Source organism: Petromyzon marinus, chromosome 30 (assembly GCF_048934315.1).
Source record: "Petromyzon marinus isolate PM22_M1 ecotype Great Lakes invasive population chromosome 30, UKy_Petmar_22M1.pri1.0, whole genome shotgun sequence".
Taxonomy (NCBI): Eukaryota; Metazoa; Chordata; class Hyperoartia; order Petromyzontiformes; family Petromyzontidae; genus Petromyzon; species Petromyzon marinus.
In genome coordinates, this window is record NC_133696.1 from 1782256 (window position 1) to 1805749 (window position 23494).

The 23494-nt window shown below is 48.1% G+C and overlaps 1 protein-coding gene across 1 annotated transcript in view; it reads right to left on the reverse strand.

Moving 5' to 3' along the window:
• LOC116947433 (receptor-type tyrosine-protein phosphatase gamma-like) overlaps positions 1-23494 on the reverse strand; it is a 188386-nt gene that overhangs the window by 128710 nt on the left and 36182 nt on the right. Inside the window, 1 exon segment of the mRNA XM_032963163.2 lies at positions 18584-18676. Coding sequence (XP_032819054.2) covers positions 18584-18676 — 93 coding nt within the window.

The following is a 23494-nucleotide window of genomic DNA, read 5'->3' on the forward strand; positions in this document are numbered from 1 at the left end:
GATGGTAATAGGTGTGGCGCTGCAGGTTACTTTTTTGATGGAGTTAAATAGAGATTTGTGATCACGGGCCACTGAGGCAGACTCCATCTCCTCAGCAACCCGCGACCACCACCCATCCTTGCAGCGCCTCACGGTTCTCCGAACCTTCGAGCGAAGGCTGCGGTAAGCCTCCTCATTCTCTGACGTGGGATTCTGTAGCCGATGACAGTGGGCCTGTCGCTTTTTCTCAACCATCCTGAACAACTCCTCTGTCATCCAGGGTGTCTGGGGAGGTCTGGGCCGCGTACCCAAAGCAGCCATTGCAGCTGCATGAGTCACAGTCCTAAACCTCGCCCATTTACCCTCGACATCAGGAGGAGTCGGGGACGATGCCAATCCCAGCCGCAAGCGATGATGAAATTCTCGCTTGCAACTTTCATCAGATAACTGAGACCAGGCCACTTTAGGTTGGAATGGGGTCCTGGGTGTACACCCACCACCGGAGTGGAAGAATGGCAGGCGTATCTTACAGATGACTAGTCGATGGTCAGAGGGCAGATCAGCTCCACGGTAGGTCCTGGTGTCAAGGACATGGGCTCGCATTCGCTGGTCCGTCACTATGTAGTCCAGCAGATGTTCTTGCTTGGACCCGGCATGCATCCATGATGTTGTGTGGATGCGCCGATGCCGGAACAGCGTGTTGGTAATTACAAGCCCATGGGCTGCACAAAAATCTAGCAGCCTCCTACCGTTGTTATTGAGCTGATCTGGCCCATGCCCTCCAATCACTCCAGACCAGGTGCCAGTATCATGACCAACTCGGGCATTGAAGTCACCCAACATGATGACTCTATCCCGAGGGGCCACTTTAGCCAGCACCTGTGACAGGAGGTCATAGAAGGCATCTGACTCATCGGCTTTGCCTGCATCCCTCCACGGATGTTCATCTTCGGTGGGGGCATAAGTAACCACGACCACCATTCCTCGCCTCCGGTTGATGGGAAGGCGAGCCCAAAGTAGCCCCATCAACACACACCATGCACACACATGCACACACACCACGCACACACACACACCCCACACACATGCACACACACCACGCACACCACACACACGCACACACACCCCACACACATGCACACACACCACGCACACACACCACACACACACACCACGCACACACACATGCACACACACCACGCACACCACACACACGCACACACACCCCACACACATGCACACACACCACGCACACACACCACACACACGCACACACACCACGCACACACACACATGCACACACACCACGCACACACACACATGCACACACACCACGCACACACACCACACACACGCGCGCACGATCGCATTTCCATAATTCTCTCTCTCGGTGGCCCCCTTGCAAGTCGCTCCAGGAGCTGCGATCGCAACAAAAAGGCAGGCGCGCCTGCGTGCGGGATTTACACAAATCGACAAAGGTCCTTCAACAGTGGACGGCATTGTGTGTGTGGGTGTGTGGAGCACTTGCCCCTACAGTCTGTTCAGGCTACACGGGGGATCTTTGTCTTTGTGTGTGTGGTGTGTTTGGTTTGCGTGGTGCGTGGTGTGCGTGCGCGCGAGACCATTTTTGTCCCTTTTTTTGTCCTGTACAGAATCGGAAATTTGCATCCAAATGTCGCTACCCCAGCACGCATTGGCGATGGGAGCGAAGCGAGCGAATCCATGCGTGGACTTGCCCAGCGCGGCATCTCTTCCGCACTTAAACACGTTCGCGATAGCCTCCCTCCTTCCTTCCCAGAAGCGTGGAGCCGAGAAGGGGGGGACACAGGCAGCCGTGTCCACATTACGTTTTGTTTCACTTGCTCATTGAAAGCGTGATGCTCGAAAAACGACCGTGCCTGAGGCCATTCAAAGCGGTAACTGCAATCGCAATGAGGAAGTTTGAGAAAGTTGGAAAGCTGAATCTCTTTTCAAAATGTGGGTCACTGTAATTCCAAATTGAATACCCCCGCTGAGCCCCATGTGCAGCCTGCAGTCGCTAAAGAGGCCGCTGGCAGCACCGCCACGTTCATCATCGTGTTCTTCTTTTATACAGCGTAGTAACAACCTAACAAGATCAATTAGTGGACCATCTGGCTAATGGTAATAGCAATACTTTTCTTGTTTTAGCCAGGAAAGCTTTCCCGAGTCTCAATTACTACCTGCTCTACTACCATATAGCACGGTTGGCTACGTACGGTGCGATAGAAGTTGAACATGTACATATTATAAAATCTATGTGTAAACTTATTTTAATTTTACTGTCTACTTAAAGTAAAGTAGTGGGTTGCTTAAACGATCCAAGTTCGGCTTCAAGCCTGCTCATGTTGATCTCGCTCTGCCTTCATTAACTGACACAGGGATCCGTATCCCGCTGGGATTTTCGATTGCATGGAGAGAGAAAACGGAGCAATCTGAAGAGCGCACAAAGAAGCGTGGGCAGAGAAGCGTGGACATGTGAAGAAGCGTGGACAGAGAAGCGTGGACAGAGAAGCGTGGACATGTGAAGCGTGGACATGTGAAGCGTGGACATGTGAAGAAGCGTGGACATGTGAAGAAGCGTGGACATGTGAAGAAGCGTGGACAGAGAAGCATGGACAGAGAAGCGTGGACATGTGAAGCGTGGACATGTGAAGAAGCGTGGACATGTGAAGAAGCGTGGACATGTGAAGAAGCGTGGACATGTGAAGAAGCGTGGACATGTGAAGAAGCGTGGACAAAGAAGCATGGACAGATGCACGATTGCAATCACACTGAGAGGTGCAAAGTCGACAATATAGACATACAGAACGGACGGACGTGAGACACATCTTTATTGACTCATATAAAAAAGGGTACACGCTAGCTCGGGCCTGTGGTCGAGATTAATGACGGAGTAGCAGCCAAGGGAGGGAACTCGCCCAAGAGGACGTCAACTGCGCAAGCCGGAGCAATGAAATCAGCTCGGGCGTAGGTGGCCAAGAGCATTGTTACATCGCAGCAGCAGCAGCCACGAGATATGGCGATGACTCGAAAAGCACCTTCATCCAGCGGTGGATTGATCGTGGCTGACGATGACGACGGTGTACGAACGCCGATGCGAACGCAGCGGTTGGGCGAGGTTTCTTTGGTCCGAGAGAAACTGAAAAGCCAAGGAGAATCCTATGATGGAGGGAGGGCTGGCTTCCGCCTGCGGGTGTTTCCGTTGAGACTCGGTACTTTCATTCCTTCAAAAAAGCACGTCGGGGTTGTGAGTAAATATTTGCAAGACTGTGCCTGCGCACGGGGCTCAGACATAGGAGGGAAATTAAAAAAAAACTCTAAATAACTACTTGCCTAAAAATAAGAAGTCGATTATTATTTACGGTTTCAATTTCTGCAGGTTCAGATAATGGCCAGCGTAGAGTCGCTCTGCTTTCGCGTGCTACGTTTTGTTTACGTGACAAACCCTTACTAGTTGGCTGTGTCGGGTGGTGGTGGATTTAACGACACATATTTACGCGATCTAACCCCCCCCCCCCAAAAAAAAAACGTTATTGTGGACTTGAGTCATGTTTTCACGAGAGGAAATAATCGCTTTCAGAACGTAACCACGACGGCCACAAAAAGCCTTCCATTGCGTTTGGTAAAAGCTCCAGGAGATTTCACTCTGGATCTACTTGTGGAGTCACTTAAATTGATCCTTTTTTCCGATCCTACACGGCGCTCCTTAAAGCTCTCCAGAGACGGGTCCTCCAGAGACGGGGCCTCTCAAATGCACCCTGCGTATTATTTTCACAATTGTTCGCGAATGCACGAGGACAATCAAAGTTGACACATTTGGGAATCTGGATACATCGCGCGTGGCCGAATCCCACGTTTGAACCAAGGTTAATTTGGTTCTGTGCTGATTAATGCTCCAAAACAGGCACGGCTAACCACACCCCTAGACTCCCAGCTAATTCTGCGCTAGAATCTGTCTCATTTCCTTATTGACCGTGCCATTTCATACGGAGTAGACAAAGTAAACCTACAAAAAATGTGCAGACATTCAAAATCCCAATCTGCCGCCAGGGATTGGCTGATGATGAAAGGAGCAGTCACACAGATTACCGCCATGCACAGCACTTAAGCACTTAAGCAAAGGGCAAATGCCGGACTGAAAATTGATGTGAAGAAAGTTTTTTTTTTTAACTCTTAAATAACTACCTACAAAAAATAAGTAGTCGATTATGATTTACGGTTTCATAATTGTGCCAAAGCTCACGGCGTAATAGCTTTGTGAACATCATGAGTATGGAAAGGTGTCGCCCAGAAATTGGTTTCTCACACCACGAGTGGCAGAAGGGCCGACACGAGAGGGAGCTCAAGGGCGCCCCACTCGAGTGCATTTGGCCTACTCTTCCACGTATGCGTTTGGCCTACTCTTCCACGTATGTATGTACAATTAACTTCTTTTGCACCGTACGTAGCCAACCGTGCTAATCGGAGGTGTGGGGGAAGGACAACACACAAAATGCAAAAAGCAGTTTTAAATCTAGATTTTAAATGTGCATAGCTCCAGTGGCTTCCTAATATCAGAAGGAAGAGCGTTCCAGACAGTCGCAAAAGCGCATCCGAAAGCACGCGATGCGGTGACCGTCTTAGTTCGATGGCGAGCCCAAAAGCCACTGCGAGGATGACCACCGGAGTTCGCGTGATGGTTTTTTCTCCTTGACGAGATCAGCAAGGTATTGTGGTTCATTTGTGGAAAGCACTGCGTATGTAACAAGCGTGACCTCATCATGTATTCGTTCGGCAACTGGAAGCCAATGCAGCTCACCGAGCACCAGATGGACATGGTCGGATCTTGCGGTACCGACACATGACAAATAATTTTGTACACGCTGCGGCTTGGTAATAATGCATTTACCAGACGTCCCGTAGAGTGCTCTTGCAGGATTAACAGATGTCGTGGAAGGAGGTGGGAGTACCCACACTGTACCCGACCACACGCTAACTGCCGATCGACTCACTGTGACGTTCAACCCTTTTATTCTGCTGGGTGGACTACAGAGGCGGGGGTTAATAAACCTGCACCACCGTCTCAACTGTCGCGCCCGCAGATCGAACCTGCGACCTCTGGATCGCAAGTCCAGTCCGCTATCATTATACACTGCGACAGCATCCCACAGTATTGTATATTTCTATTCTATGCAGATTTAAATTTCCAACAAAATGTGGTTTTCCGCTACACGAAATGCGCGCGCAGTTATATGCACGTAGACAATTGCGAGTGGCAATTGGCAAAGAATAGCGTGCAGTGGTTTTCCTGCATCCATCACGTTTCCTGTTAGATTTGGTCCGCAAAAAGTGGCGTAATTATAATTATGTCAATAATGGTGCGGTTTCAAAGCGGCGTTTGTTTAGCCAGCTGAGACCGCATTGATTGAATGATTGACTGCTGCCGTTTAATCAACCAAGTGAGAACCCGTTGACATTCACTGCATGATTTATGGCAAAGCACGTGGGTGATACTAGCCATGAAAAAGGAAGGTCATCATTTTTAAGTGAACCCGACAGATGATTCATTACGTCCTGGAAAATATATATATTGTTTCACCTGCCAATTTCCCTGAATGGACGAAACTCCCAGGTTGTTTATAACTTTACTGCAGGTAATGTTTAGAGGCCTGTCAGCTTGACACATAGGATTTCGCAACCAATATGACTCGCGATAAAGGGTTTTTTTCTGGCAAAATCGGCCGATGATGCCGAACGCAATTACCAGCGAAACTTCACAGCACTCAAATTGTAAATGTTGTCGATTTGCTCTCCAACACACCGGTGTGCTGTGCTTGTCACGATTTGGCCACGTTCTGTTTACGTGACAACCCTTACTAGTTGGCTGTGTCGGGTGGTGGCGGGTTTAACGACACATTTATATGTATGCGATCTAACCCCCAAAAAACCCTCTATTATGGATGATGTTGATCGCGAAAGCCTGCTACGTGTTAGACCGACGATGTACGGTGTTAATGTCAAGCAGGATTTAAAATCTAAACCTTCCAATTGCGAATGAAGCACTCTGACACTCCACCGCTCGGTGGCACGTGCAAACAACGTGCAAACAACGTCACAGATGGAGCAAAATGGGTGTATCGACTCACCCACGACGATTGATTCTTTAGCTCACGATACGTGCATCGAATTGTGTGTGCAAGAATCATGTTTCTCAATTCATATATAATCGTCGTCGTCGTAGTCATCAGCCATGGGAAATCCACTCCACCATCCGGAGCTGTCAAAATCCGCTTATTATCTGCGCACGAACCGATTTCGTCACTCCGTCGATTCGTATGCCGCGTGTCATCGGTTCCCATGATGCCTTCCGGCTACTAGGGGCCGCTACATTCACCGCAAAGTGAACAACAGAATCGATGCTCGAATCAAATCGTGATCCTCAGATGGCGGCAATCGAATGACTCGGTGTCACGTGTCACGAGACCCCGACTGAACAACGTGGTGCTGACATTGCTCAGACTCCACAGGCCTTTGAGAATCGGAATCGTTATTTTATCCTGGAGAAATCCGAAGTGCCACGAAGCTCTTTTTCACGGATGCCCGGTAATCCACTGCTGGATGAAGGCCTCCCCAATTGTGCGTCGGTCACGGAGTCTCTTTTTGACTCCCCTTCACCATGATGATCGTGGTGGCTGGAGGGGTGTGTGGGGGGAAGCGGCTATGACAGGTTCACGTGGATGTCACTTGTCAACGACGCTAGCCCTGGCGAAGGTGGGGGGGGGGGGGTGAATCGAACCTCCGGTGGTTGGGTTCACAGTGCGGTGCGCGAAACACCGCACCGCCTTCCCCGCAGCGCTGCGCGATACGCCGCCAGCAATCACTGGCGGAGGTTTGGGGGGGGGGGGGTGATGATAAAGAATTTGGAAGCGTTCACTCGGTGCAGAATGGAAACCATTGGGCCGCCCGCTCCCAATCAAGAGGAGCAGCTTCGCCACTCTCGGAGAGCGATGACGCTTTGCGATCAAACAGTCCCATGGACTCCGCACAAGCCAACTGATTTAGCATCACCCACCAGCTGTTTTAGTGCCACTCGCAGCCAGAGCAACGCTTTGCTCAAGCAAATTCAATTATTGTGCTGCCGCCTTGCGCTCGCGTTGTTTGGCGCGGGCCAACATTTGCTCTGCTCGATGCAGGAGGTTCATTTGCCGAGGCTTAGGTGGTTTCTGATGGCACGAAAGGTGGCGCAGCAGTTCGATGTATCGCCGATTACTTTACATTTGTAAGGCGCCTTTCTGTCCGCAGATACCAATGCACCTTGTTATGGAAAGCAGGAAATAACGCCGGCGTGATCGGTCGAAATGTGTACTTTGTGCAGCACTCTTGTGCAATCCACTGCTGGATGAGGACCACCCCACGGATTGCGGGTCACGGAGGCTACTTGGCCGTACTTCACGCTGGTCAACGTGGGGTTTTGTTGTGAAGGCAGGGAGCATAGCACAGTACAATACATTTTTCTGCAATGCCATCTGTTGCCCGCAAGTGGTCACCCATCCAGGCCCTCAGCAGTCTCAACCACGCTTAGCTTCTGCAGGCTGTCTGTGTTGGGCGCATTTCGAGTGAACTACTCATAGGCAAACATCCAACAAACCAATGAATCCACCGCAGAATGAAGGCTTTCCCACACCAATTCGTAATGGGTGTTGCTTAATAATAACGGCAACTTCTACATCGCCGTAACACGGGAAATGATGACTATACTTCGGCATGTTGGTTAGGTGCAGAATGGTGAAGTAGTGGAGGACTCAAGACGGGTTCACAGGGTCACTTGCCAGGAATCGAACTCAGGCCGCTGTGTGCATAGCGCGGTGCACTAACTACTGATCAACCGTTTCGAAGATACTCTATTACCCTGGGTCAGGTGTTCTTTTTGTCAATAGAAATGAGAGGCCACGGATACAAGCGAGATCTGCGAAGATCACTCGTATGCAGGATACAGCATGACGGTCAATTGTAGTCTCACATGCAGAAAGTATATGCAGGTTTATGCAGCGGTGTAACCATACATGTTTGTGTAATTGCATGCAAACGTTGATGTTGAAAGAGTCTGAGTGTCTGCTGAAATTAATATTGAGCATTGTCCATTTTCATTGGTGCCCATAACTGACTGTTGGAATCTCACATTCCCCCGGGGCAGGGACAGTTTTAGAATATTGATACAAAAATTATTCCTAAAAGTTCAAAGTATGTACGTGTGTTGCACTTATTTCGCACAGTCCGCAGCCAATTGTGCTAATCGGAGGTGCGGGTGAAGGACAACAAACTAAACACAAAGAGCAGTTCTAGAGAAATTAGTTCTCAATCTACGTTGAAAAGTGCACAGCTCCAGTGGCTTCCCAGCATAGGAAGGAAGAGCGTTCCAGACGGCCGCAAAAGCGCATCAGAAAGCGTGCGATGCGGTGACCGTCTTTGTTCGATGGCTAGCCAAAATGAGCAAGTTAATTCTTGAATACACATGTTGCATGTCCAACTGAGTTTCGCGACCTCACATACTATTGCTGACGGATCTTCGAATGTCGGCGTACGCGGAGTTGTCCAGCAAGGTCAAGGTCGTCATGGCCCATGCCAACGATACCACCACACATCGCCATCACTTCCTTCTTTCTGCTAGAGCCTGCAGTCGTTGACACTCGCGAAGAAAGCTCTCGACTTCGCAGATGCTCGTTTGCCACTGTAATGGGAATCAGTCGCGTAGCTACGGGGTGTGCAGGCGGTGCAGTTGCACCAGGGAGCTCGGCCCACAGGGGGCCCAGACGCCAGGCTACGCACAAGGGGTGACATTAGACAGGGGACCCCCCCCACCCCCCCCCTTTTAATCCCTTGCAACAGGGCCCGTGTCAACGACACTGCGCCACCTGCCGAGATTCGGACTCTCGCCGACCACGTTGATGTCCTCCCTGTGGTTAATATCCTCCTGGAGGCAGCAGCACCAGTGCTTAAACTCCCGGAGACAGGTCGTACGTACGTGTGCATGTTGAACTTTTTTCGCACCGTGCATAACCAACCGTGCTCATCGGAGGCTGCAGCCAAACCGGTCACGAGTCAAGGGACCGCCACATACCGTCTGCTGTATTGACACGCGAGGACGCGCGTGCAACTCCCACAAGTTTGCATGTCCCGTAAGGGTTCAGATTTCGCAAACCCGGACCGAACGATGTGAACCCGTGCCCTCTTGCCTGGAGTGGGCCCTGGTGTATTATCTCTTTTCACGGCCAGGCTCAGGGCTGACCTCCCGCAACCTCATTTTCTCTCGCCAGAGACCTAATTTCCTTCCGTGGGTCCACGAGGGGACTTTTATCGCGGCCACATCACAGGGGCGCCCCTCCGATCCGCAATTTCTCCCGCAATTACCGGCTCACCGGGGCTTGCGTGCCCCACGTGTTGACTCTTTGTAATTCGAGGCCTCTGCTCAAATATTAACCGGGCGGCGGAGACACAAATAGTGAACAGGAACAGGGCTAGAAAACATGGGCCGATTACATTTTTTTCAAATAAATACAAGTGTACGTTTTTATTTGTTTATCGCATTTAACGCACGTGCGATGATTTTAGACGATTCTTTGGGGGACGCATCGATGATCCGTGTACACTGAAATGAAGCTTGGTGAAGATCGTGGCAAGGCTTTGCGTTCCAAACGTCGACGGTCTTTGGGGTGAGCGAAATGTCGGAACGAGGATATTTGAGTTCCAGCGAGTGGTCAGTTCCCTGGAACAACCGAAGTGATACGTTGTCTTAGATTCCTATCCGAATTAGGATAATAAAGTAGAATTTCACTGAAGGTAGTTTCTGCAACAGGCTACAGACAGTTGGATAAATAGAGGAGGGCATTCACAGCTTTACGGTCAGGCATTCGCCCAGATGCTATCCAGAAAAAAAGCCCCAAACCATAAGAACATGAGTTCAAATCTCTCAGTCAAGGTTTCCACCACCACCATCATCATCCTTGTGCGGCCAGCAAACGTTGTTCATTAATTCCATTACCCAATATTTTGCACAACAACAGATAGTGAGCTCCTTTGGCTGCGAAGACTTTATACCTTATATTTTCAGGTGACAGACCTCTGTGTGTGTCGATAATTGCGTACAGCAGCTGTGCGAACACTCGAAGGCCACCTTACCATGAATCATCCACCTACACCGCACGTGCGATTTCAAAATTGTCACTGAGCTGGATAGACGTAGAGTACAATAATCGTGAAAATGAACGCAACCCTCAATCTGCATGAGTGATGTTACTGCTACGGGCAAAACATGTATGAATCTTCCCACTCACTGACAAAGACAACTGAAAACATTTCATCCTTGTTAGATCGGTAGAACATGAGTTCAAATCTCAGTCAAGGTTTCCACCACCGCCATCACCAATCCTTGTGTGGTCAACAAACGGATTTACAAGATTCTGCGAGGAGGCCCATAGATGTGCTCGAAAATATAAAATCGAGACGTATTTATTTATAGAAACAAGTCAATATCATCTCCACGTTTAAACAACCATTGGGGGCTTGTTGTTCATCTTTTGTTGGTTGCCTATGAGGTAGTCTTTTACATTATGAGATCTCCTTTGCCAGTAACAAGATATAGGAATAGGTTTTACCCTTTAAACTGGCACAAAAACTGACACCTTTATTCAAGGCATCATGTTTGCAATAACCACAACACAAGCAGTCAAAATGCAAACAAAAAAGACAACTGATAATAATATGCACTGTCCTTGAATTTGATTGATCCACACCCGAGACGGCTTTCTTTAGAGCCTAGTCTCCATTGGTTTGTTTGCATTTTGACTGCTTGTGTTGTGGTTATTGCAAACATGATGCCTTGAATAAAGATGTCAGTTTTTGCGCCAGTTAAAAGGGTAAAACCTATTACTATATGAGGTAGTCGTTGAGGGTGCAGTTTCTGATAAGCTGGAGCCAGTTTCTCTACAGGACAACCACTGTTGACTTCCTTTAAAGTGGTGCTTCGTTTCATTGGCCCTGCAGGGAGTCATTCGCTGACAGGAATTTTAACTCAGACGGTGCACTGGGGACGTCCGGTGTCACAGTGCCCATCGGGCAGAATGTAAATATTGTCACTAGACTCATCAAGACGGCTCACCTAGCAGCTGTCACGTTCAAGCTTTATATTCAACTTTCACGGTTTTTGCTCCTCAATTATAAAACTCGTTGCCCCAGAACATGTGGTGTCTACCTTGACGGTGTCACAAATAATACATCAAAATGGAACCTTTTTCGCCTGTATCAAAGGATGAAAAAATAAGAATAGGTTTTACCCTTTCTGGCAACAAAACAGGTGTTAAGATGTTCAAACACCAAATAAAAACCTTTAGCGAGGAATCATGTCCGCATTAACCACACGTACTTGTGGTGAACATGCAAACAAAACATATGCAAGCAAATAACGCCGAAAGGCGAATGGTCTTTTGGCGTTGTTCTCTGGTCTGACACTGGCGGTGAGACAAGGCCCTAAAGAAGGCTGTCTCTGGTGTAGGCCAATCAGTTTCAAGACAATGCCATATATTATCAGAGCCATGTCTGTTCGCATGTTCACCACAAGTACTGCGTGTGGTTAATGCAGGCATGATTCCTTGCAAAATATTTTTATTTGGTGTTTAAAGATCATAACACCTCCTGTTGTAGTGCCAGAAAGAGTAAAACCTATTCTTAATTAATACATCGTCTAAAAGCCGGTAATTTTAGACTTCCCATCGAGCGCTCAATCTGTAGCACTCTATGTTGAGTAGAATGTCTTTACGCTATGTAATCTTTGTTGATGATGCTTATTGTAATTTGTTTCTGGATTTCTTTAACCCGCGTGTGTGTGCATGGGATTTCAAAAGCAGCAACATTTGGAGCGCCTCAAGACTTTCCACGCAGGTACGTTAAATGAAAAAAAAACCAACGACGATAATGAAAAAATATGACTAAAGCTCCGACGTCATGCGCAACAGAAGGACATTAAAATAATATTTCACTCTGTCATTTTGCTAAGAAATACGCCGTAAGATATTCCGGTGAACGTCACGGTGAGCGATTGTCGGAGAGTACAGCCGCTGTGTAGATAAGCAAAGTAGCGGAAGGCCGTAGTGTGGTGACGGTTGACACGAGAGGACACGTTGGTCGGCGAGAAGGATTGCATAGGGCAATGGCACGAAGGCAGCGTGAGGTTGTGTCTTTTTTTCCCAGCATGCCAAGGGAAGAGTAACGTGCGTTATTATAGCAATATTAGCTGTAGGTTTAGTTCGAGCCCACGGGAGCCTCGGGCTAATGTAGAATTTGATTATCTGTTTCGGATAAAACTCGAGCATAGACTGGCTCAGAGCTAATGAGTCTGCCTGCCTGCCTGCCTCCCTAGAAAGTGCAAGATGAATGTTTGTAGATACATTTAAGAGCCAGCCATGTGCAGTGACAGTTTGCAACAACAACAAAAAAATCCATCGTGATTGTTCACAGCAGTGAAGTTTAAAAATTAATAAAAAAAAATCTCATAAAGTAATGTGCCATGACTTTGGCACGACCGTAATTCTATTTCACTTCTCATGAGCAGCTTCTGGCCGATGAAAAAACAACTGCAGTGACCGAGACAGCGCGAGCAGATCTCATGACGCAATTCAACGCGGGCATAAGCGGCCGTCCATTAATGACGTCACGCACCTGGGGGGGGGGGGGGGGTCAGACATTTGTGACGATGTGTGACGAGGGGGGGAGGGGTTGAGAAATGTGACGTCACATCAAAATGCGCAACTTTAAATAAATATAGAATTTTGATTTAAAGCTTTCGTGACTGCAGTAATTCATATTCTTAGCTCTTTCGGTAAAGTCACGTTGAAGGGAAACAACAAAATAATAAAATATTGTTTCATTGTTTTGTATATATTTTATTATTTATTGTTTCCCTTCAACGTGACTTTACCGAAATTGTTATAACAACACTAATTGTTATAACAACACTCCTACAACATCAGAGTGCAGCGCCACATTAAATGTGCACTACTACAATGACACTAGTTTAAAGCGATTTGAAGCATGTTTTATTTTCAAAATGGAAATATGGTTTGGGGGGGGGGGGCAGAGCTTTGTGACGTCATATTTGAGAGGGGGGGGTGGGTCTTACTCTTTGTGACGCCGTGTGACGAAAGGGGGGGGGTCAAAAATCGTCCAAAATCGCGTGACGTCATTTATGTACTCCCCCCGAATGCAAGAAAATGTCAACCAATTCTAGATTTAGAAACGTCGTGATTTTTGTTATTTTATTTTTTACCTACGTGACTTTACCCAATAGAACCGAAGAGTATAAAATGTCAACCAACCGGTCGCGCACTGGCTAACACAAAATACGATCGTTTGCCGTGCTCTTTGCTGAAGGGATGGTTGTACAACGTCCTGCCGCGGAATATCAGCGACGGTGAAAAACGTTACAAGATTTAAGATAAAACATTTAAAATAAATATATATATCTTATTCAGGATGGCCCTGCTCGCGATGTTTTGCCGACTGTACATTGTTAATCCACTGCTAGATGAGGGCTTCCCCATGTCCCGCGGGTCGTGGGCGTTATTTGACCATACTTCACCCCGCTGGTCAGTGCTGGTTGGTAAAGACGGGGAGTGTATATCTTGGAACGCAGGACAGTACAATAGATGTTTATGCACTACTGTCTGCTACCAACATAGCACCACGTGGGACAATTTTACGCGCGGTCATCCATCCAATTACTATCCAGGCTCATCCCAGCTTAGCTTCCAAGGTCTGATAAGATTGGGCACAGTCCAGGTAATTTGGTCATAGGCCAGTTTATTATATTGTCAATGGTTGATTATGCTTATGGAAGGTAAAAGAATTACCCATACAAACCACAAACACTGTAGGTTATACCCTCAAAAAATCCTTACAGAAAGGTCAGTGACCGACCTGTTTTACTCCCTCGTAGTGCTACAGGATTAGCACCTCCGATGAGCACGGTTGGCTAAGTACGGCGCGAAAGAAGTTCACGACATACAGGATGGGATCTCCTTGTGAGCCACAAACCTGCAAAGCCCTACATTGCTGGCACGCACCACAACCCACCATCCACCGGGAATGGTGTGACAATGAGTTCCGTACAACCGGAGTGTTTGCGACGCGGTGCCGCCCGAGGAGAATGGAGGGGATAAGCTGGACAGCAAGAGAGAGACGGGGTTCTCAAGTCGGTGGATGAAGAGTGATGCACGATGAAAGATAGCGGTATTGTGGTGATGGGATTGGATGGGGCACGTCATTGGGAGAGACAGCGGTCTGCTGGAAGGCAATAAGGGAGAATGGTGGGCCGAGGGGAAAGGAGGCGCTCGGGAGGACACGTCAGAAATGTATCGATAGCGCGAAGGAGTTAGGAGGAAACATGCGGCACTGACGGGAAAGGGCACTTCACCCTTTCCCATCCAGAGACGTCTGCAAGCTGCAGGGGTGGTTCCCACGTGCACCGCTGAATTTCGGAACGCGCAAACGTTTAAGGTTCACTTGATTCAGAGAGGCACCGCGCCGTCGTTTTTAAAGAAAAAAACCGACGACGTTTTCGTACGTCGTTGGAATGGGAAAGGGTTGATTTGACGGAAGCGGTAAAACGATAGGCAACATTTGTTATTTTTAACTGGTGGGCAGGCTGTCGTTTCCTGTGGGAACTATGCCAGTGTCTCTCTGTGCATCTCACCTCAAACCTTTGAGATATTTGGCGAACAGACGAAAGAGTGTGTGTCCCATGGTTTTCATGGAGCGCTGTCACCAAAAACCTCTGCAAACCCAGCCCCATTGCTTTCACAGGGGCTTGATTCTGCTGATGAGTCAAAGCCGGCCGAGAAATTGTGGAACGAATGCTGCTAGAAAACAAAAGTATCCAGGCTTATGGACTCGAATTAAGTATTTAATGTTTACTTGGCAAGACACACACTATTTTGTGTTTGTTTGGTTGCTTTTTATTTATGGACTAAAATGTTTAGACTAGTCAGGATTAATCAGAAAACGTTTGCTGTCGTATCAAAGGTCCTCTAAAATCACTAATGCCAGTACACTTTCTTTTTTCAAATTCTGCAATATTCACGGCTACGTTGTTTACCTAAAACACAACACAGACAGGGTGCCCTCTGACCCTTGAACAAAAAAAAAACCTCGTCTTTTGGTTGACACATTTTTGCGCGATGCAAATTGACCACACAACACTGTTACGGGTAACATTTCCTGCGGCAAATAACCCAAGACTCCAGTGCGGTGGCGCCAAGGCATTCACTATCCGGACAACCCCACCTGGGTTTAAAGAGCAATTGCTTCCCTTCACTTGATGGAATTTACAGACGCACACCTCGTGTTTGCTGCAGACACAGCCGTAGGCGTGTTGTTGTTGTTCATTCTCATTACTCATTGTCACCATCATCGTCGCTGCCATCATCATTATCATCACAACCTCTGATTTTTAATATACATTCATAAAAAATGTTTTACTATGTTTTTATTTACCAGGTAAGGCCCACGGAGCTGTATTGCTTCTTTTTCAGAAGCCACCTGGCCACAAATGATAGTTAAACGAAGTGGCTCATCACGTGGACATTTATAGCAGCCAAATACTCCAAGCGAACGTTTATAAATGTGGAGTAAAACACGGGAGGATTCAGAAAAATCCACGCAACCACGGGGAGAGAGACATGCAAACTCCAAATATACAACAGGCATCAGGTTCGGGATCGAACCCACGACTTCCTGCATACCGGGCGAGGTAGTTAACATCTCGGCATCGCGGCGCCCCCAAATATACAGCGGCCGTCGAGACGCTGCATATCAACTGCATCAGCAAATCAGCCGGAATCGGCTACATCTCGTGGGATCTGGGTTGTGAAGCCGATCGAGGCCTGCTTGGTGTGTGGATGGAGAGGCGCTGCACTGGTTACGTTTGCGGCTGCGTGTGCTGTGAGGTGTGAGGTGACGGCAGAATGGCAATGTGTGCAGTCCGCCGAGATATTTGGTCCACCCGCTAGCGTGGGTCTGTGCATCGAATCTGTGTGTGTTGCTCTGTGTCATATGAGTAAGGTTTTTGTTTTCCCGGCTACTCTGTTTGATCTCACATGCCAAATGTTCGTTCATGATACTGGCCAGACATTCCGATGCAAGACCCTACCCAATAAAAGGCTTTAGAATCTGCGAGGTTTTCCTTACTAAATAGTCTGCATTATTATTATTTTTTATAAATTTCAACAGAAACCTAGTAAGTACTGACCAGGTACAATGCATGCCTGAATATAATGAAAAATATTTGAAGTGCAATTCATGACTCAGCACATTACCATTTCAGGTTCCACAAGAAGAGTCCAACTTAGTTTAGAGCTGCTGACCTATGCGACGATTGGCTCTTGTCATAGGCATGGAATTGCCACCACTGGCATAGGGCTGGCAATGCAAATAAGCATGAGTTTGAACATGTTGATACTGCCATGTTTCACAATAAAACTTTCCTGAGGTCCTGTATTGCATTATTCGTCCCTTGCAAACTCCAAGCATTGATCAAGTTTCACGTTGATGAATTGAAGCTGGTTTTTTTTCTCCGTCGAGAGTGATTTAAAGGAGACATACAATTCTGGGTCTATTTCAGATGCGATTGTATTTTTCACTCTCGCCCAGTGGGAGGTGGACCTAAATATAGCCCCACATAATCTTGCACAGCGAGGGCACGCAGGTCACATTATTGTAGACACCCCATCGATGCTGCAGAGCCACTGCACTGCACCGTATACACCCGTGCGGAAATTCACAACACAATAGGCACGTGTATTTCTGCGGAAAATTTTCGTCCCGATTGTCATAAATTACTATGGCTGGGTGGATGAGAAATTTTCCCCATCGTCTCCACACTTATGAATCGATAAATATCTCATCTTAAACTTGCAATACATGTAAGAGCCGAGATTTTCCAGCGTTCGATTTCTTGTATGTGAAAGGGGATTATTCTGCACGAATCGCCTCTTACGCAAGGCACTTCATTCTAGCCACACCACACCAGCTACACTCGCAGGAGGAGGATTCACGTGGTCTCACCGCACCCTCCTTTTATACTCCCCCCGTCCCACCCCCAACCCATTCCTTCTCTAACATTCTGGAAGGTTATCTCTCTCTCTCTCTGCCCCTCCTCCTCCTCTTCTCCTCCACCAATCACCTCCTCTCTTCCTAAACCGCCCCTAATCGTAATCCACCTCCTCACCCCCACTCCAACAACTCTTCCCCCGAGCCACAATGTATTAATGAATTACCCTACGGTGTCCTTACATGAACCCATACACATGTTAACGGGCTTACACCCACCTCTGCAGCCACGCGAACCACTGCCATCTACAGCGATGTTTAAAAAAAACCAGAGTCGATTCCAGGTTGAAATCGTGAGCCCCCCACCCCCCCCGGAATCGCGACAACGCATTCAATCGCGACAACGCATTCAATCGCGACAAAGCATTCAATCGCGACAACGCATTCAATCGCGACAACGCATTCAATCGCGACAACGCATTCAATCGCGACAAAGCATTCAATCGCGACAACGCATTCAATCGCGACAACGCATTCAATTGCGACAACGCATTCAATCGCGACAAAACATTCAATCGCGACAACGCATTCAATCGCGACAACGCATTCAATCGCGACAAAGCATTCAATCGCGAGGGGGTGAATCTGCAGCGCGCGCGCTCGTCAATTTGCATGCGGGTCCTCTGGAGCATTGCCGCTGCTCGGCGTTGTTGTGATTGTTGTTGTGTCTCCGTTGACGCGTCGACCTGTCCTGTCGCCCTGCGCGGCCTCGCGAGGCAAATGAGACGCGGGGGACGGAAAATCCACGAGGATCGCAGCCGAGCAAACACATTCCTGCAAGCCGCAGCCGGAAGCCAACGCGGCTGATATCGCAACACAATCGACAAAAGGCTTTTTTTTTGCTCCGATTTAGAATTTGCGTAGTTTCGGTCTGTTACCATAATATAAGTACGGCAGTGATATTTGTGAAATCACTGCAAAAGGAATAACTTTGAATTCACCGGCACACACGCATGCCTGATCTCGTCTTTCCCAGGAGCACTCGTCGAGGCAAGATAGTCTCGGAGAGGCTTTAAATCGACCAAGCATCATCAGCAATGCGTGGCCTGCCACAGGGGCACTATTTTCATTCAGCGCGTGCGTAATTGTCGAGCCACGCGAAAGCAACCTCGGTGGCCACGTGAATATCTCCAAGCCCTCCGCCGAACTTAGCAGACAGTCGTCAACAATGCGTGACGCTGTTTGTGTCGTGCCACATCTGCAGTTTGGGTTGTCGTGAAGACCTCCGACAACGGCGGAGGTCGGGCCACTGAATGGCATCGCACCTGTGCAGAACAAGTTCAGCAAGGCTGGAATGCCAACGCATATATCTAGAAGTTGTGAGCGGCCATTCGTAAATGCCGTCGGATACAAAACAATAGGTTTGCACCGGTGACGAGAAAAATGCTGACGTTAAGGTGTCCCGATCACAGCTCGGGGTCGGCGTGCTGCGGGCCTGGCGCTCTACCTGCGTAGGTCCAGTCGGCGGAGGCGCGATGCTGCCGCACCTTGTAGCGCTCACGAGCGTGCTCCCAGCGGGAGAAGCTGCCGCCCGCTTGCCCTGCAACACACACAAAGACGCACGGGCGGCGCACAACCACCGTTAAGTCTCCAGCAGGCCACGGGACCGTTCCCCGTGCTCGCGTCGTGGCACGATCGTCCTTGTGCACAAGCGGCGGAGCGGTGGCGCGGCGGTGAGCGCATCGTACCGTGAACCGTGCAAGCCGAGCGTAATTCCCGAACACACGGCTCGAGGTGTTGGTGGCGCGTGCGCCACTTTGCCGAAATGTGTCTCCCTGCTGTGTGCATCTCCTTGTTCGAATGAGCACTGCGGCAGCATTCATCTCAGTTGACGGCCCTAAACCAGCGGACAAAAATTCCACATTTCCATAGCAGGGCGTGGGACAATCACCGTTCACTCCCCATAAATTGGTACTTATTTTTTATCAAACCTAGAGGGATGATGGTTTAAGTGGCACCCTATCAGGGAGGGGTGGGTGGGTGGTGGCGGTGGTTGAGCTACAGCAGCGCGTTTATAGGCAAGGGGGTGCATAAAAGTGCTGTGCGCACACGCACTTTGGGTATATTGAGTACGCATTCAATCATCCATCACGTCAAGCACACGAGGAGGCTTACCTGTCAAGAATTCACAACTCGCACAGTCGCGCTTTAAGGCAAAAAGGGCTTTAAAGTTGTAAACGTTTGGCGCGCGCACGCAGATCACTTAACAGTTGAACACGTAGGCTTTCGCGACCAATATTATCCATTCTAAAGGTTTTATTCGGGTTCATCATCATCATCATCACCATCCATTGACAGATTGCCCGCAGGTGTCCACTGCACGTTTTGTCATTTGTTTACACTTTCCTCCGTCTCGTGCCAATGTGCTCAAGCAGTGCAACATCTTTCTGGCACCAACCTCTTGTGATGTCGACGGCAAGCAATCCTCTCTTAGGTCTTCCTCTCTGTTTGGGCTAAATCGCGTAAACACAAATGTGCCGTGAACCCGCGACTAACCTTACGAATTGGCTGTGACGAGTAGAGGCGGGTGAACGACACATTTGTGTTTACGCGATCAAACCCAAAAATAAAAACCTTTCCTGTAGATCGCTTAACGTTCAATCAATCGATACGACACGGCCGTGAGCTGAAGAATGGCACGTTCATTACGAGCTTCCAAAACACCTGCCCACAGCTCCCCTCGTGTCCGTGTCCCTGACGTAGTGACGACTGAACAAATACGAAACAATACAAAATCGCTTCCGGACAGCGTTCACGATGCAGAGCGTCCAAGCCGGTGCACTTTGCAATCAAGAAGAAAAGACACACGCGCAGATGCAAAAAAAAGCCATGTTTTATGATCATTTGACGCGACTCAAGGGGCACCATCGTCAACCCTACACAAGTTTTGGTAAATAAAAACTCCCCACAAGCATGAGGACATTTAAATATAGAAAAAAAGACTTTACCTCTCAGAACATGTATGTTGAACTTCTTCTTTGGTTCTTTCGGTAAAGTCACGTAGAATGAGAATAAAATAATAAGATAAAACAATAAAATTCTCACGACGTTTCGGCCACAACACAAGTAGCCTTCTTCAGGTGAAGGAACAAAACTGTCGGGACGACAGTGACTTTACCGAAAGAGCCAAAGAAGATGAATCCCTGAAAGCTTTAAATCGAAATATGTTGAACTTATTTCGCACCGTACGTCGCCAACCGTGCAAATTGGAGGTGCAAACAACGGCGAGGTGGTGCCACGCGTGGCGAGCTGGTGCCACCCACGGCATGGCGGTAGAGGCGAGGGTGGCAGGAGTGGAGGGTGTGAAGTTGGTGGGCACAGGCGCCGTTGATTCACGCTGCTCAAAATCCGCTGCCAGTGGGTTTACGGCGCCGCTGGAGTTGCCTTTATTATTATTATTTAAAGCGGAAATCGCTGCGCTAAGATTATTCTGAGCTGCATGCAAAGCAACACTCTCGCGATGGTTTCTCTTAAAGGGAATCAGTCTCTGATTGCGAATTACTTAGTGGCTAGATAATAAAAAATGATGACCTGATCGTTTTTATGACTACTCTGCTGATATGCACGGAGTTAATTAAACAGCACAATTGTCATTATTGGTTCATTCGGTAAAGTCACGTAGAAGGGAAACAAAAAAATAATCAAAATATAAAACAAAAAAATTCTCACGACGTTTCGACTGCAACACAAGCAATCATCATCAGGTGTGAAAACCACAGCAAGATTTTTTTTAAATATTTTAATAATTTTATTGTTTCCCTTCTACGTGACTTTACCGAAAGAACCAAGAATATGAGAATATAATTTACCACTTTCACCTTCTACATGTTTTTTTCCATAAAATTTTTTTTTAATTTTCTCCGTCATCCCAATTGTGCTACTGGTGTCATGTCATGCAACGAAGACTCCACTTGGCACTGTCATGGAGAACTGTATCCCGCGAGTTCCAAAACAGGCTGCTAAAGGGGATATCATAGAACTACTTCTGAGATCCCTTCAAGTGACCGCTGACCCACACACCAGGTGGCTGCCTGGATTTAAAAGTTGGACCTCAGCGGTGAAATCTCCTTACTCCGACCTCTGACATCTGAGCCACCCAAGCCAATCTTTCGTTTTCAACCTTTAAAAACAAATTAATGCTACGGGGTATTTTTAAAAAAAGTAAAATAACCTTTAAATTTTTTTTTTTACCGCGTTACACTCTAAAAATGGAAGCACAGTACTCGGATACTGACTGGTACGAGCTTTTGAGAATCCGACAAAAGTCCTGCACCTCATTCCACAGCCCATAGCTGGGAGCCACAGTGGGGGACCAGACCTAGCAGGGAGCAGGTCAGCCCGGTGTCACGTCGAGGGAGTGGCTGTGCGTGACCAAACAAAATATAGATCTCTGAAGGGAAATTGGCCTTGTGCGGTGTTCCGTAACACCCCCCAAGACATCAGTCGTATTATGTTTACATATCTGCGTCCCTCTACAAAAGAATACATCCACTCGAATTAACAGGCTGAAACCTTAGTAATGCATTGTGTGCTGTGTGAAGCTTTTTTTAAATGGTCATAGACATGTATGCATTCTCTCTGTCCATCCATCAGTCGTGTGTACGTATGTGTGTTGAACTTCTTTCGCACCGTACGTAGCCAACCGTGCTAATCGAAGTTGCGGGGGAAGGACAACAAACACTAAACACAACAAACAGTTCTCAAGAAATGAGTTTTCAATTTAGATGAAATTAGTTACCAATTTGAGAAAATCTACCATGAAGTTATAACCCTTGCTACTTAACGACGAAGCACCGCAAAGCTTCCCCCAAAGAAGCCCCACACTCCATCCTTAAAGAGCAACGTGAATGAGGTGGTCCAAGGAGGAGCCAGACGTTCACTGGCAAGGGGAGAGAGGGGATGCCACGATAATTCTCGCAAAGAAGAATATTAAATAGTCGCCTTTTGCCCGTCCAAGGACGGGTGTACTGCAGTAAATCTGAAACTTGCAAGCGAAAAGCAGCCCGCGACGTGATATTCATTGCATCAATTCGCGTGCAATTAGTAAGGCCGCGGTGACACAGACATAATTCATTTCAAGGTTATAATCCCTTGTTCATCATTATGTCCTTTTTACTTCGATGTCTCAACAGCGTTACAGAGATCACGTGACGTGAGGGGTCTCCCTTTGTAGTGAGGGTTGTGAGTTGACACTGAGGAGGGGGGAGGAGGCGCCTCGCCCCCCCCCCCATGTGGAGTGACGTCACCCGCTAATTATTATTATTAATGGGGGGGGTCCATTTGGAGGATGTCACTCGATTATGATTATTAATAAGGGGGGAGAGGGCTCCATGTGGAGTGACGTCACCTGGTCATGATTATTAATGAGGGGTGGGGGGTGTCCATTTGGAGGACGTCACCTGCTCATGAATATTCATGAGGGGGGGGGGGCTGGTCGACGTGGTGCGACGTCACGAGCGTTAAGGACAGACATTCAGGTCACAGTCGATATAATAAAGCCCCCGCCCATCTGCGTCCACTCCCCCCCCCCCCACCGCATGGTTCTTTTAAAAACAAAATTCAGCCAAGCCAATAAAATCCCACCAGCAGTAGCGCACGACCTGCAGTGCGGGGTCGCGTGTTTACCGTCGGAATGTACCACACGTCCAAAATGCGAATAGAGAAACCCCCAAATGATATAGAATATTCATTATATGAACGAAGGATATAGAATATTCATTATATGAACGAACCTGCAGCATTGCAAGTTGTGTTGCCGTTCAGGATTTATCTCGCTGAAAACCGGACAAATTGAGCAAATGGCTCTTTTGCCCCATGCTTGGAGACATGAACCAGAGCGAGATATTTGCAAATATGCAAATGCAATTTTCCCCTGAACAGTCGGCCATCGCGCCATCGATCATGTAACACCTTCAATGGTAAAACACGCGCTGGAGAGGGTTACGCAACACATGCGGACACATTTTTTTCTCCCCCCCCCCCCCAAAACGTATTTTAATGCTGCCGAGGAAAAGGTCGAGCGGATATTGTTGGCTACGTACGGCGCGAAAGAAGTTCAACGTACGTAACGTACAGATACAGCCAGCAACTCCGATTCCAGAGCGGTGAGCGATTGACAGTCGCTGCGTGTTAGCGAGTTACGGCATTGAGCACTGCGGGGCTATTCAGAGTTCGACAAAGTGCTCAATTGCAGCAAGGCAGGCAAGGAAACACGGCGGCAGGGCAGCCTGCGGTGTGGAACTCATTCCCGTCCGTGCTGTCGACTCCTCTGCTCCTGTTCAAGTCCAGGATCAAGACCTTCTCTATTCTGTATGGACGGTACGTTGAACTTCCTTCGCACCGCACGTAGCCAACCGCG